Source organism: Mastacembelus armatus, chromosome 17, assembly GCF_900324485.2.
Source record: "Mastacembelus armatus chromosome 17, fMasArm1.2, whole genome shotgun sequence".
NCBI classification, from domain to species: domain Eukaryota; kingdom Metazoa; phylum Chordata; class Actinopteri; order Synbranchiformes; family Mastacembelidae; genus Mastacembelus; species Mastacembelus armatus.
In genome coordinates this window covers 1,356,231-1,373,401 of record NC_046649.1, presented here as the reverse complement: position 1 = coordinate 1,373,401, position 17,171 = coordinate 1,356,231, and the positions used below count along the sequence as shown (strand labels likewise).

The 17,171-nt window shown below is 39.9% G+C and overlaps 1 protein-coding gene across 1 annotated transcript in view; it reads right to left on the bottom strand.

The window, feature by feature from the left end:
• LOC113133796 (tissue factor-like) overlaps positions 1-17,171 on the bottom strand; it is a 29,871-nt gene that overhangs the window by 1,325 nt on the left and 11,375 nt on the right. Inside the window, exon 5 of the mRNA XM_026312701.1 lies at positions 6,685-6,863. Within this exon, the coding sequence (XP_026168486.1) occupies positions 6,685-6,863 (179 nt within the window). The remainder of the gene's footprint in view (positions 1-6,684; positions 6,864-17,171) is intronic.

Below are 17,171 nucleotides of genomic sequence, written 5' to 3'. Positions count from 1 at the left end.
TACTCTGGCTTCCTTGACATTCCAAACAAATACACTGCTGGTACAATAAAGTTAACTGGTGACTCACGTTCCTGCAGGTGTGAATGTGAGTGTCAATGGCTTTATATCTCTGACAAATCTGAATAACTGTAATCATCTTTCTAATATCATATCCTCCTGCTTAGGGTCTTTTATTTTAGTATGAATAAACTTTTTCATTTATTACTGTTATTTTATATCTGGGTTGCTAATGGAACAGCCTTTCATATATCTCTGTGTCACAGGTCAGTCTTCAAATACTGCATACTTTCAATTAATATACACTGGGTACGAAAAGTATTCAGACCCCTTTAAATTTTTCACTCTTTGTGTCATTGCAGCCATTTACCAAAATCAAAAAAGTTCATTTTTATTTCTCATTAATGTACACTCAGCACCCCATCTTGACAGAAAAAACCAGAAATGTAGACATTTTTGCAAATTTATTAAAAAAGAAAAACTGAAATATCACATGGTCATAAGTATTCGGACCCTGTGCTCAGTATTGAGTAGAAGCACCCTTTTGAGCTAGTACAGCCATAACTCTTCTTGGGAATGATGCAACAAGTTTTTCACACCTGGATTTGGGGATCCTCTGCCATTCTTCCTTGCAGATCCTCTCCAGTTCTGTCAGGTTGGATGGTGTCTCTCCAGAGATGCTCAATTGGGTTTAGGTCAGGGCTCTGGCTGGGCCAGTCAAGAATGGTCACAGAGTTGTTCCGAAGCCACTCCTTTGTTATTTTAGCTGTGTGCTTAGGGTCATTGTCCTGTTGAAAGGTGAACCTTCGGCCCAGTCTGAGATCCTGAGCACTCTGGAAGAGGTTTTCTTCCAGGATATCTCTGTACTTGGCCGCATTCATCTTTCCTTCAATTGCAACCAGTCTTCCTGTCCCTGCAGCTGAAAAACACCCCCATAACATGATGCTCCCACCACCATGTTTCACTGTAGGGATTGTATTGGGCAGGTGATGAGCAGTGTCTGGTTTTCTCCACATATACCGCTTAGAATTAACACCAAAAAGTTCAATCTTGGTCTCATCAGACCAGAGAATCTTATTTCTCATAGTCTGGGAGTCCTTCATGTGTTTTTTGGCAAACTCTATGCGGGCTTTCATGTGTCTTGCACTGAGTAGAGGCTTCCGTCGGGCCACTCTGCCATAAAGCCCCGACTGGTGGAGAGCTGCAGTGATAGTTGACTTTGTGGAACTTTCTCCCATCTCCCTACTGCATCTCTGGAGCTCAGCCACAGTGATCTTTGGGTTCTTCTTTACCTCTCTCACCAAGGCTCTTCTCCCACGATCGCTCAGTTTGGCTGGACGGCCAGGTCTAGGAAGAGTTCTGGTCATCCCAAACTTTTTCCATTTGAGGATTATGGATGCCACTGTGCTCTTAGGAACCTTGAGTGCTGCAGAAATTCTTTTGTAACCTTGGCCAGATCTGTGCCTTGCCACAATTCTGTCTCTGAGCTCCTTGGGCAGTTCCTTCGACCTTGTGATTCTCATTTGCTCTGACATGCACTGTGAGCTGTAAGGTCTTATATAGACAGGTGTGTGCCTTTCCTAATCAAGTCCAATCAGTTTAATTAAACACAGCTGGACTCCAATGAATGAGCAGAACCATCTCAAGGAGGATCAGAAGAAATGGACAGCATGTGAGTTAAATATGAGTGTCACTGCAAAGGGTCTGAATACTTATGACCATGTGATATTTCAGTTTTTCTTTTTTAATAAATTTGCAAAAATTTCTACATTTCTGTTTTTTTCTGTCAAGATGGGGTGCTGAGTGTACATTAATGAGAAATGAGAAATAATGAGAAACTTTTTTGATTTTGGCAAATGGGTGCAATGACACAAAGTGAAAAATTTAAAGGGGTCTGAATACTTTCTGTACCCACTGTAGATAAATTCATCACAGAGGTAAGAAACAAAGCACACACGTGAAATCGGGGGAAATGAAGATAAGAGACAAAATAGTTTTCAGCACAACTCAGAACATTGTGAACGACTTCTGCCCATATCGGACTTGACACTTTTAAAAGTTACTGATATATGCAGAGCTAAAGAAATCACAAAAGCATGTCAAAGTAATGGCAGCATCATCAGAAGCACAACTTGTGCACACCATTACAAAAAAGGAGTCACAGCTTGCACACAGATCAAGCAGACCTGCAGCAAATAAACAAACTCCAAAGGCAAAAAGTTGTGGCAAATGCAACCGCATTCACCTCCCAAGACAGTGCCCTGCTTTTAATGAAGTATGAAAAAAATATGGGAAAAAGAACCATTTTGCAGTTGTGTACAAATCAAAAGCTACAGTGAACATGCTTGATATAGACACTGAGCTGTTAGAAGTAGACCCTGTTTATCGGTACAGTGATAAGTCAAACTGTGCTGACACAGGCTAGTGTAGTAGGTTGTAAAGGACTACCTGTTAGTTTTAGTATAAAGACACAGAGCACAGCATTTTGTTGTTATTATGACTGTGTACAAATAAAACTAGACCCTGTACAGATTCGAGTGATATATTACTCTTATCTGTAATTCAGCCATCATCCCAGTCCCCCAAAAAGACAAGGATCCACGGACTTAACAATTACAGACCTGTGACCCTGACTTCTGTGGTCATGAAGTCTTTTGAGGGCCTCGTCTTGTCCTACCTCAAGGACATTACAGGCCCTCTCCTGGATCCTCTACAGTTCGCCTACAGAGCCAACAGATCTGTAGTTATTTTCACAACGCTGTGAAAATGGCCCTTCACTTCATCATCCAGCATCTGCACTCCCCTGGAAACTCAGACGAAGGGCTGGCTGGGGACTAAGGCAAGGAACTAGCCTGAGACTGAGGTGAGAGGCCTGCTGGAGACTCAGGTAGGAGGCTGGCCATTGGCTGAGGTGAAGAGATCACAGGCCTTAATGATTACAGACTTTCAACGTCGGCTCTTCCTATCATTGTGAAGCAGAACACACCAAGTGTTAGACTGTTCACCCACTAATAGGGAACGTGAGCTGGGTTTAGACCGTCGTGAGGCAGGTTAGTTTTACCCTACTGATGATATGTTGTTGCAATAGTAATCCTGTCACTGCTGTTGCTAAGCAGCTATCAGACCACTTACAGTTATAACTCATTTGAGAGCCTCACTCTTAGTCTCTCACATCCAAACTGCAAAACACAAAAACCAGTTCTACTTGTCATTGTGTACCGTCCACCTGTCCCTTACTCAGAGTTTTTAACTGAATTTCCAGACTTCCGGTCTGATTTAGTGCTTAGATCAGATAAAGTCATTATAGTGGGAGATTTTAACATTCATGTAGATGTTGAAAATAATAGTCTCAGCACTGTATTTAATTCTATATTAGATTCAATTGGTTTCACTCAAAATGTTAATAAACCCACCCATTGCTTCAATCACACCCTTGATCTTGTTCTGACCTATGGCATCGAAATTAAACATTTAATAGTTTTTCTCTATAATCCTATTTTGTCAGATCATTCTTTAATAACTTTTGAATTTAAGATAATGGATCATTCAGCATTTGAAAGAAAATTCCACTACAGTTTATCTGACAATGCTGTTAATAAATTTAAGAAAATGATCCCATCTTTATTTACATCTATGCCAAGTACCAACACAGTGGAGGGCAGCTGCCTCAATCCCACTCCCTACCAAATTCATCATATTGTTGACAGTGCTGTAGCCTCACTGCCTGAAACGCTTGATACTGTGGCTGCTCTGAAAAAGAAGTTAGTGAATCAGAGGAGATTAGCCCCATGGTATAATTTACATATTCATACCTTAAAGCAGGCATCACGAAGGCTGGAAAGGAAGTTCCACAAATTTAGAGGAATTTTTCTAGCCTGGAAAAAGAGTCTATTAACATATAAAAAAGCTCTCCGTAAAGCGAGAATCTCTATTATTCATCACTAATAGAGGAAAAATAAGAACAATCCCTGGTTTCTTTTCTGCACTGTAGCCAGGCTGACAAAAAGTCACAGCTCCGTTGAGCCCAGTGTTCCCTTAGCTCTCAGCAGTGATGACTTTATGAGTGTCTTTACAAATAAAATCACAACTATTAGAGATAAAATTCAGCAGATGCTTCCCATAGTTGCCATAAATAAATCTTCTACTACAGTACAGTAGGTCTTGAATCATCTGCAAGACCTCATTTATGTTTAGATTGCTTCTCTCCCATAGATCTCTCTGAATTTACATCAGTAGTTGCTTCATCTAAATCATCAACGTGTCTCTTAGACCCCATCCCGACTAGACTGCTTAAAGACACCCTGCCATTAATTAACTCATCTTTATTAGACTTGGTAAATTTATCTCTAGTATCAGGCTACGTACCACAGGCCTTTAAGACTGCAGTAATCAAACCCTTACTCAAAATTCTAGTCTTGATCCAGGAGACTTGGCTAATTATAGACCAATATTCAACCTACCATTTATTTCTAAAATCCTTGAAAAAGCTGTTGCTAAGCAGCTATCAGACCACTTACACAGGAATGAACTATATGAAGATTTTCAATCAGGATTTAGAGCACATCATAGTACAGAAACAGCCCTGTTAAAAGTAACCAACGATCTTCTCTTAGGCTCAGATAATGGACTTGTTTCTATACTTGTCCTCCTAGACCTTAATGCTGCATTCGACACCATTGACCACAACATCTTATTACAGAGACTGGAGCATGTGACTGGTATCAGAGGAACACCGTTAAAGTGGTTCCAATCCTATTTATCGGACAGATTCCAGTTTGTTCATGTCCATGATGAACCTTCCACACGAACAAAAGTTAGTTATGGAGTTCCACAAGGCTCTGTGCTAGGACCGATTCTGTTCACCCTGTACATGCTTCCTTTAGGATATGTCATTAGGAAGCACTCTATTAATTACCACTGCTATGCAGATGACACTCAGTTATATCTATCTATTAAACCTGTTAACACAAACCAGTTAACCAGACTTCAAGCCTGTCTAACTGACATAAAGGCCTGGATGACCAGTAACTTTTTACTTTTAAACTCAGAGAAAACAGAAGTCATTATATTTGGGCCAAAAAATCTCAGAAATAACTTTTCTAAAATTATAGCTACTCTAGATGGCATAACCCTGGCCTCCAGCACTACTGTAAAAAACCTTGGAGTTATTTTTGACCAGGACATGTCCTTTAACTCACACATAAAACAAATCTCTAGAACTGCATTCTTTCACCTGCGCAACATTTCCAAAATTAGGAACATCCTGTGTCAAAATGATGCAGAAAAACTAGTCCATGCATTTTTTACCTCAAGGCTAGATTACTGTAACTCATTACTATCTGGATGTCCCAATATCTCCATAAAAAGCCTCCAATTACTCCAGAATGCTGCAGCCAGAGTCCTGACAGGAACTAGCAACAGAGATCATATTTCTCCTATATTGGTTTCTCTTAATTGGCTCCCTGTAAAATATAGAATAGAATTTAAAATCCTTCTTCTCACGTACAAATCCCTTCATAATCAATCTCTTTCACACCTCATAGTACCATATTATCCCAGTAGACCACTTCGCTCTCAGAGTGCAGGTCTACTTGTGGTTCCCAGAGTTTCCAAAAGCAGACTGGGAGGCAGAGCCTTTAGTTATCAAGCTCCTCTCCTGTGGAACCAGCTCCCAGCCTGGGTTCAGGAGGCAGACACTCTCTGTACTTTTAAGGCTAGACTTAAAACCTTCCTCTTTGACAAAGCATATAGTTAGGGCTGGCTTCAGGCAACCCTGAACCATCCCTTAGTTATGCTGCTATAGGCCTAGACTGCCCGAGGACCATCGGTGCACTGAGCCCCCCTACCCTAACCCTAACACTCCCTTTCCTTCCCCTCTCTTCTCTCCTCTTCCCTCACATGTATATTCCCCCATTGAATGTCACTAACCTTGTGCTCTCTCTCTCTCTCTCCCTTAGTTTGTGCTCTCTTCCTCTCTCTCTGTTCTCTCTCTACAGCTACAAGAAGAGCTTGCTTGAGGTTATTGCTGCCAAAGGTTGTTTCGACCAGTTATTAAAACATAATTGCTATTGTTTTTTGAATCATCCCATTGTATGTTTATTGTCTTAAATAAGACATTAAAGATCGTGACAGTTTATGTTTTATCAGCTTAGAAATATTGCGTTTGTTATTTCTGACTTTGATCACATTTCATGACTAATTTGCAGAAAACCAGGAAATTGCAAACGGTACTTACTTTTTCTTGCAACTGTAAGAAAATCCTTATGACCTACAATATGTTTGTTGCTTTATATACTGCATCAGCCTTGTTTGTTTTTTGTCACAATAGATAATCAGAGATAATCTAAATACATTTTGGTCATAATAATCTGCTGGCACAGGTTATGGACTCATTTTTCACAGCAGGACAGTCTCAAAGTTACTGTCAGTCTATGAGTCTGGCACATAATCTCTGTAAAAGCACAACCAATTGTACAAATGTTCAATGAAGTTGGTGTATAAATACATAAATACCATAATTATATTATGGTTATGATGACACTGATTTTAAAGAAACCATCCACAACAACACAGACATTATTATACTGAATAAAACTGTTCTAACTTAAATGACATAATTAACTTCAGTGCTGTATATGTATGAGCCACTTTAATATTAATGCTGTTGTTGACATCTGAATACTGTACCTTGCCTGTACTTCCAGACTTGTAGTAGCTGATCTTGTACTTGAGGTCATTTTTGAGTATATCTCTGATTCTCAGCTGCTTCCCATGCTGATAGATACTGGTCAGAGGGTCAGTGATATTGATAAGTACTCTGCTGTCATCGATGACCTCGACTGTAAATTTCACAGCGCTGATGTTACCTGAGGAGATGACAAATCGGACACAATTATCAGATGACCTCTCAGGGTTATTCAGATGAGTGTATCTTATCAATAAAGGATGTGTGAACTGCTTACCTTTTCTATCATTTGTGTGTTCACATTGTATCACAGCATTCGGTTAGCTGACATTAGCACCACATCAGCCAGCAGCAACTTGCTGCTTACACATTATCCAATCATTACTTGAATTAAAGCATTGCAGAATAAACACTTTTAGTATGGATACTTGTGCATTTGACATTTGATTGATGGCAAGTGGAATTATGAATGAAATTCACACAGTGAACATTTGGGCCTTAAGGGTTACAATCCTACCCCCCTGGCCTGCATGTGCCTGTACAGGATGTCGAGATGTAGAGATGAAGATATGGGTCATTCTCCAACTACGGTCAAATTTGGTCTGGAAAATTTTTAGAAAATCAAACACATATTTTTAGAAACATTTGGATACGTTGTTCTTCTCCATCATATGTAAAAACACTTTCTGATAGTAGTTGTAATGAAATTATTTAAATAATTTTTTTTTTTTGTCATTTTAGTCCAACATTCAGAGGAAAGCATCATCATTTCACACGTGTCCAAATGTATAATTGTATTTATTTTAAGGATTTTAAAGATAATATTTATCCATTTTTTAGATGACAAGCAATTTTTAACTGTGTTACTGAAACCTTTCAATCAAGTTCTTACATGGCACAGTCATGAGTTTTCCAATCCCGGAAGTGAATTGTAACCATAAGTGCATAATTGTTAAACTGTTATTATTATGAATTTTATGTAAAAATATGTGTTGTGATGGAGATGACAACATTTGTTGGAAATGACATGACACACAGCAATGCTGAATAATGTTCACTTTTATTATCTTTGACACAAAATAACATCCATTTGGATGTAACATTAACATTGTTATTTAAACTTTAAACAATAATAAACATTTCATCAGATGCTCCTTCCCTGCTTGCTATGTGCTGAAACCTACAAGCACGTTGCAAAAGTTGGACTAAAAGAATTTATGGCGATCAAATTCAAACCATAGATTTTTCATTTTAAAATTATATGTTAAAAATTGAAACTAATATTATCATTCATTAATATTTCTGAAATTAGTGCTTTCAACTTATAAACAAACTGTCAAGTTTGCATATGGATGCTTTCCTTTATCCTTATATCCGCATATTTCTGCCCAAACTGTGGGATGCAACATCATGTACCTCTTTGTAACTGGTTGAGGCTCTGGGACCAGTCTAACAATATCTTCAAGTCGGTACCAGATCATGTCCTCTCTCATTGGCCAAAAAAACCTGTTTTTGCCAACACAACTCATGGTTTTTACCAAAGCACAGCTGTCAGAGTCAACATCCTGTATGATGCCTGGATAAGGATCAGCATCATATGTGACCACACACCATTTTCCAATCAGTCCCTCATGAAGGTCTCCAATGGGTTGAGCTATGGTGACAGGTGTGCTTTTGGATGCAGGAGTCTCAGTATCACCTGTTACTTCCATGTTTACTGTCTGTGGACCAAAACATCTGCAAAGCTGGGGCTCTGAACAAAAGCAGCTTAGAATACGCCAAGATATTTCTCCTGGTATTGCAGAGACAATCTAGAGGAGCACATGGTATTCAGATTACACACACTAAACATGAATAAACATAAATGTGTTACACACATCAAACCACCTTCTCATAATAAAACTGATTTAGATGTGGTGAAAATTACCTGATGTATCTGCATTGTGCCTCGGATAGTCTGCAAGCCATCACGCAATATTAATAACTTTCGAATTTAAAATGATGGATCATGCAGCGTCTGGAAGAAAATTCCACTACAGCAGATGTTTATCCGACAACGCTGTTAATAAATTTATGCAAATGATTCCATCTTTATTTGCATCCATGCCAAGTATAAACATAGTGGAGGGCAGCTGCCTTAATCCTACTCCCTACCAAATTGATCATGTTGTTGACAGCGCTGTAACCTCACTGCGTGAAACGCTTGATTCTGTAGCCCCTCTGAAAAAGAAGTTAGTGATTCAGAGAAGACTAGCCCCATGGTATAATTTACATGTTTGTACCTTAAAGCAGGCATCACGAAGGCTGGAAAGGAAGTGGCGTTCCACAAACTTAGAGGAAATTTTTCTAGCCTGGAAAAACAGTCTACTAACATATAAAAAAGCTCTCCGTAAAGCCAGAACTGCATACTATTCATCACTAATAGAGGAAAATAAGAACAATCCCAGGTTTCTTTTCAGCACTGTAGCCAGGCTGACAAAAAGTCACAGCTCCGTTGAGCCCAGTGTTCCCTTAGCTCTCAGCAGTGATGAATTTATGAGTTTCTTTACAAATAAAATCACAACTATTAGAGATAAAATTCAGCAGGTGCTTCCTATACCTGCAACAAATTAATCTTCTACTACAGTAGCTCTTGAATCATCTGTAGGACCTCAGTTATGTTTAGACTGCTTCTCTCCTATAGATCTCTCTGAATTTACATCAGTAGTTGCTTCATCGAAATCATCAACGTGTCTCTTGGATCCCATCCCGACTAGACTGCTTAAAGGCACCCTGCCATTAATGAACTCATCTTTATTGGACTTGGTAAATTTATCTCTAGTATCAGGCTACGTACCACAGGCCTTTAAGACTGCAGTAATCAAACCTTTACTCAAAAAGCCTAGTCTTGATCCAGGAGTCTTGGCTAATTATAGACCAATATCCAACCTGCCATTTATTTCTAAAATCCTAGAAAAAGCTGTTGCTAAGCAGCTATCAGACCACTTACACAGGAATGAACTATTTGAAGATTTCCAATCAGGATTTAGAGCACATCATAGTACAGAAACAGCACTGTTGAAAGTTACCAACGATCTTCTCTTAGCCTCAGATAATGGACTTGTTTCGATACTTGTCCTCCTAGACCTTAGTGCAGCATTCGACACCATTGACCACAACATCTTATTACAGAGACTGGAGCATGTGATTGGTATCAGAGGAACAGCGTTAAAGTGGTTCCAATCCTATTTATCGGACAGATTCCAGTTTGTTCATGTCCATGATGAACCTTCCACACGAACAAAAGTTAGTTATGGAGTTCCACAAGGTTCTGTGCTAGGACCGATTCTGTTCACCCTGTACATGCTTCCTTTAGGATATATCATTAGGAAGCACTCTATTAATTACCACTGCTATGCGGATGACACTCAGTTATATCTATCTATTAAACCTGTTAACACAAACCAGTTAACCAGACTTCAAGCCTGTCTAACTGACATAAAGGCTTGGATGACCAGTAACTTTTTACTTTTAAACTCGGAGAAAACAGAAGTCATTATATTTGGGCCTAAAAATCTCAGAAATAACTTTTCTAAAATTATAGCTACTCTAGATGGCATAGCCCTGGCCTCCAGCACTACTGTAAAAAACCTTGGAGTTATTTTTGACCAGGACATGTCCTTTAACTCACACATAAAACAAATTTCTAGAACTGCATTCTTTCACCTGCGCAACATTTCCAAAATTAGGAACATCCTGTCTCAAAATGATGCAGAAAAACTAGTCCATGCATTTGTTTCCTCAAGGCTAGATTACTGTAACTCATTACTATCTGGATGTCCTAATATCTTAATAAAAAGCCTCCAATTAATCCAGAATGCCGCAGCCAGAGTCCTGACAGGAACTAGCAAGAGAGATCATATTTCTCCTATATTGGCTTCTCTTCATTGGCTCCCTGTAAAATATAGAATAGAATTTAAAATCCTTCTTCTCACATACAAATCCCTTCATAATCAAGCTCCTTCATACCTTAAAGACCTCATAGTACCATATTATCCCAATAGACCACTTTGCTCTCAGAGTGCAGGCCTACTTGTGGTTCCCAGAGTTCTCAAAAGCAGAATGGGAGGCAGAGCCTTTAGCTATCAAGCTCCTCTCCTGTGGAACCAGCTCTCAGCCTGGGTTCAGGAGGCAGACACTCTCTGTACTTTTAAGGCTAGACTTAAAACCTTCCTCTTTGACAAAGCTTATAGTTAGGGCTGGCTTCAGGCAACCCTGAACCATCCCTTAGTTAGTTATGCTGCTATAGGCCTTGACTGCCCGAGGACCATCGGTGCACTGAGCTCCCCTACCCTACCCCCCCCCCCCCCCCCCTTCTCTCCCACCTCATGTATATTCCACCATTGAATGTTACTAACCTTGTGCTCTCTCTCTCCCCTAGTTTGTGCTCTCTCCTTCCCTCTCTCTCTCTCTCTCTCTCTCTCTCTCTGTACCTTCTGCAGGTGTCCCTGGTCCTGGAGCTGTTTATCGCTGATGTGCAGTTACTGGCCCCACCAACTTGCAGTGTCTATTTGTTGTTTATTGTTGCTGTTCTTTTCTCTCTGCTCTATCCACTCACCCCAACCGGTCGAGGCAGATGGCCGCCCAAACTGAGCCCGGTTCTGCTGGAGGTTTTTTTCTTCCGTTAAAGGGAGTTTTTTCCTCTCCACTGTCGCCAAGTGCTTGCTCATAAGGGAATTGTTGGGTTTTTAGTTTTAGTTTTTGTAAAGTGCCTTGAGATGATTTGTATTGTGATTTGGCGCTATACAAATAAAATTGAATTGAATTGAATTGAATCACGAAGGAGACTGTCCATTTTCTCAATCTCCTTCTCAGTGACATACATCAGCTTCACAGTAGATGGCTGTTTTGAGAGTTCCTCATACAGCACCCTTCCATTTGGAAGATCAATGCCGTTTGCCACTATTGAGTCAGCCTGCCGTTTAACAGCTGCACCAATCCCATCAGCTGGGCCTTTTCCATGTCCCACCTCCAGAAAGTTCCATGTGATCCTTTTGAATCCAATCTGAAAGGGAATTTTGCTTAAGAAAAAGAAGTTTTTCTTGGACCTGTACTGGGTGGTTGGTCCATCACTGATGACATGCAGTGTGGTTGGCTGCTGGTTTCAGTGCTTTGAGGTAGGGGAGCACTGCGTTGAGATGAGCCCAGATAGCTGATGGGTCATGGCGCATTGATGACCTAATGGAACAGAGAGACACCACCCCAGTTTTGGTGTGAGCCACACCTGTATGGAGAGTGGCCTGTCTGTGGGAATCACCAAAATGTACTGCTTGGATCTTATTTGCATATTTACATAAATAGTTTTCTACAAAATCAATTTGCAAGACGATATCATCTCCACTTATATTTTCTTTCAGGGCCCTGAGAGCAGAATACTGATGTATGATGTTGTAGATGTGTTTTCCCATCTTTTTGTTAAGTTGGTCTGAAAAATCATCCAGCAGTGTCTGTATAGTCCCATGCACTTTTTCCTTGACTGTGAGGTGAGCTTTAAATTTTTCTTTTGTTCCATCTTTTCCAGCCTTCTCCCTCTCCTCGACCTTGCTTTTTCCATTCAAACCACCAGGTTTGCATCAAAGTCAGAGGTCGGCAGTTCCTTGTCCTTGCAGTCAGGGCACTCCCTGTACATGCACTCCTTTGTTGGAGTTGTGCATGCCACAGACTCCATTAGGTCATTGAGTTTGGCACTTTTTGTTACTTTGTGATAAAACAGTCTGTCTGCCATAAACTGGAGGTTTGCATGTATTTTGCAAAGGCATGTGTCTTTGTCCTTGATTGCTGGTTTAACAATCCAGAAAGGTCGCTTTTTGCAAAATTTGCTGTAAGAAACTGCAATCTCAGGATGCTCCATTCTAAATTTCTGATAAAGTATTCTCATGGACTCAACAAGGAAACGTTTTTGCATTTTTTTCTTGCTCTTTGTAATTGTCTCCTTCTTTCCTGTTGTTAGCCTACTGTTGTCATCATGCTCCAGAAATGATGTTATCTTTTCCTCCACTTCTTTGCTGATTTTGTTACATTGCATTTTTCGGGTGTACTGGAGTTTGATGGCCCTTGTCACATTTGTTTTCATCAGCTTAGGTGAGAACCCAAACTCCTTTTTGGCAAAGCAGAGCAAGCGATATTTCTTCAGAAGCTTACTAGCTACAACTTTGGAGATCACTTGACGATCTCTAGCAGTGTGCATATTTTGGTATTTCTTTTTTATCTGTGAAATAATTGTGTTCTGAAACAGGAGAGTTCTTTTTAAATCCTTTGTTCTTTGCTTCATCTGTTGTTTGGTTTTGAGCTCTGGGGAATTGGCCGTTTCCATTTTCTTCTTAAGTCGGTCACATCTTTTCTTGTATTTTTCTACCTTTCGTAAAGCATCTTCAAGCTTCACAGTAGTTGCATAAAGATCTCTGTAGACCTTTGCCCTTGTCTTTGCCACCCTTTTCCTCCCTCTTCTCTGTGCACAGTTTTTAGGTGCAGGCATTTGAGGTGTTTCGGGTGGCTCAGTGGAGCTGGAGTTACCTGGTGAGGCATATTCTGGATCAATACCAATGTCTTCTGGTGACTGTGGTGGTGTTGTTCCAGCCATAAAACTCTCAATTTCAGCTAGTCTTTTCAACCTTCTGCGTCTGTTTTGTTGAGGTTGCCATTGTCTTCTAACTTTTCTTTTCTCTCTGTGTGTCAATTCTGCCACAGATTTGACAACACCTTTTTCTTTTTTTTTCAGGTATCTTTCTGTCTTTTCTGAGAAACTCTTGGTATTTAAGTGGATCTGATTTAATCCTTTCTCTGTATGCTTTTGATCTCGCTGGTGGTCTTGTGTGCCATCTAAAGAACAGACGGTGCCACCTTTAAGTATCTATTCTATTCTTGTAGTTTAAGTGTATACACAATTGTTGAAGTGTTGAAGTTGTGTTTTGTATAACTATTTAAGTTTAAGCATTTTAAGTTATATAAGCCAAATGAAAACATTTATAATCCTGACATTGTCATTTCCATTACAGCATGTCTTTTCCATCACAATAAACAAAGTGATGGAAATGACTGTTGTGGAAATGACAATGTCTAAGAATTTTTAAAAAAATCTCATGCTATATTAGCATGCTAATCTCTGTTTTAGACTTAGCATTAAATATACTCAAAGTAAACAATAGTAAATTCTATTTTTCTCATTATTTGTACATTCAAAGGAAATATGAGCTGTTTGGAAATGATGACCAATAAACCTACACTGGTTTTGCAAAAATTTACCTTGATTTTTTTCTTGTTTCCCTTCTTTCCATGGAGCTAACTATGCTCTCCTGGCATGTGCTGTATGTCACATGACAATTGCTGTGGTTGCAAGTAGTGTTTAAAAAAAAAAAAAAAACTAAAGTTGCATTTTGTGGTGTGTGGTGGAAATGACAGTGACCCAAGGGACAGGTGTTCTTTTTATGAAAAATACATAAAATACTAATCTATCTCACAAACACATGATACATTTCATTAAAATAAGGAAATTATGTGTCATTTGTCCATAAAGTTACTGTTAGATCAAAATTGAACTCAATATTATGAGGATTGAATGTACAAAATATGGTCCAGAGACAAAGGAAATATAGCAAAAAACAGTTATACAAAACCATATTTTATAGAATAAAAATAATAATTGATCTATCATTTATTTTTTGTATGTTCATCTTAGTGTCAAGTAGGTGTGTCAAAAATAAAAAATGAAAAATGTGTTTTTGTTTTTCTTATTTCTGCCAGGGACCCATATTCTTCATTACTTGGAGAATGACCCATATCCAGACCGTCCAGGAGCTAGGATTTACCCCACCGCAGGTCAGGACATCAGATCCATCCAGCTTTCCCTGTTCCCTACAACTCTGATACTGATACAGGTAAATGAGTCACTTCCTATTGCAAGCGTGTTGTGCTGTGTGTGCTGTATCTACAGATACATCTACAGATTAGCAACAGACTAGCTTTAGTCTAACACACCTAAAACTAACTAAACTCTCTAAACAATTCATTAACCACTACACATTCCTGTACTAGTCAAGTACCTTTCTATTTTGACCGGTATTTAATGATATCTGCAGACTTAGTACGCGTTAGCCTACCAGTTAGCTTAGCTAGCCAGTAGCATGGCGTCTCCCTCTCCTTCTCTGTCCTGCTCAGTGTGCCACATTGTTCAGTTATTCCTCTGCCTCCTTTAGTGATAATGACACTTGTAATAAGTGCAAGGTTCTGCTAACTTCGGAAGCACGGCTCTGCATCTTTGAACAAAAGCCAGCTAGCCTAGCCCGGATAGCAGGTGTGGAGCCACTCAGCTCAGGGTCTGTTAGCTGTCCAAGGGCAGCTCTGGAGCAGCCCTGAGAATTAGCCTAGGTGACGGTTCAACGAAAACATACTCCTAAGTAGAAGCCCACGGCTCATCACCTGCCTGTTCACATTTCTAACCGATTTCCCCACTTAACGACAGGCACACTGAGAAGCCGACTCTGATAATTGGGGTTTCCATAATCAGAAATGTGAAGCTAGAGACTCCAGCGACCATAGTCAAATGCATTCCTGGGGCCAGAATGGGAGACATCAAGTCAAACACAAAGCTGCTGGCTAAGCAGCTGGCTGTCTAGGTGGTGTCCAGCACAGCTTCATCAACAATTGGGCCACTTTCTGGGGAAAACCTGCTCTGGTAGTGTGGAAATACAGACGCACCTATGGGGACTTCATATGCATGAACACTCTGGTATCAACAATCCCCTGGAGGACTGGATGGCGGGTATGTTTGGTCAGTGGAAAAACCTCATTATGTCTGTATTAGTTTCTATTGCTGTGTTTGTGGGGATCCTGGTCACCTGTGGGTGCTGCTTCATTCCATGCCTGCGTTCCCTCGCAGTTAGACTTATATCGTCTACTTTAGAGAAACACGACCCGAAAGTTCTGATGCCCTTATTGGCCCAGGGCTCAGATGACTTAGACGGGGTACAGCTCCGAGAGATTTGATCTCCTTTAGGAGATCACGAGAGGGATAGCAAAAATTCTAATTTGTTTGGATGGGCTCTTAGGAGAGCCCAAAAGGGGGACTTGTGGAAATGCAGATGCACCTATGGGGACTTCATATAAGATAAAGGAAGTAACTGGCCTTAGCTTGCTCAGCGACCACCGCCCAGAACACATAAAAGACAACAAGGGAATAACAACTCCATATATGGTAATAGACTAAATTCCTTTTGGTGGAAAAGTACTGGTATGGTGGTTACCAGCTTTGTACAGGGTATAGTTTACACCTATAGTTCAGATCTCTCTGCCTGCGTGTGTGAGTTGGGGGACTGGCACTGGGACGCAGATACTCAGTCTAAAACGCCTCTTTTAGGGATAATGTGGTTACCCACAGGCTGTCATTTGGGGAGTTCTTATCATTTGAGTATGTATTTTTTAAAATGGAGCAAAAATGATCTCCCTCTGTACTTTCTATAATCATTTACAAACCTCACCAATGCTGTCAAAATTTTATTGATGAATTTACTAAGATGCTTTCAGTTGTCCTCACAGAGTTTGAATGTTTAGTTATTACAGGTGATTTTAATGCTCACGTGGATAAGGCCTGTGACAGATATGCCAAAGTCCTTTCTGCTGTCCTTGAAACGTACTGTATGGCCTTAGTCAACATGTTAGTGAGCCGACCCATACCAGAGGCCACACTCTGGACCTTGTCATTACTAAGGGTGTTAACGTTTCTAATGTCACTGTTATTGATGTTGCTTTGTCTGACCATTTTTGTGTCTTTTTTGATTTGTCCATAATTCCCAAAGATGCAACTGGACCTACACTTGTTCATAAAAGACACATAAATGATAACACCAGGATACTGTTTATGGAGATGATTAGGTTTGAAAATACCACTTTTTCTCATGTTGAAGATTTGTTGAATTCATATACTTCAAGTGTAAAAGTCATAGATGTGATTGCTCCTGTTAAAGATAAATTAATCAGGAACAAGCAAAAGCCACCGTGGAGAAATGATGACTACAAGTGAGTAGGTTAATAAAGCCTCCATTGCCATTGGAACTAATTTCAACATCTAAATGTAATGAATTTGCATTAGTTTTTAATGACAAGATTCAGGGTATTAAACAAGCAATAAATTGCACAAGGCAGATACCAACTCTGCAGCCATCCAGGAGACACTTGGTAGAACTAATACACTTTACACCTGTAAATGACATAACAGTTGAAGAGATCATCTCCAGTCTGAATTCATCCACCTGTTGCCTTGATGTTTTACACACTAGATTTCTGAAATCAGTACTAAGCAGTTTGTTACCACAACTCACTCAATTAAAGATCAGTACAGCCTGGAACATTTCCAAGGGCCCTGAGAATTGCTGTCATCAAGCCTCTCCTGAAGAAGCGCAGTCTTGATGCTATGGGACTGAACAGCTACCGGCCCATATCAAACCTGCCATTTTTA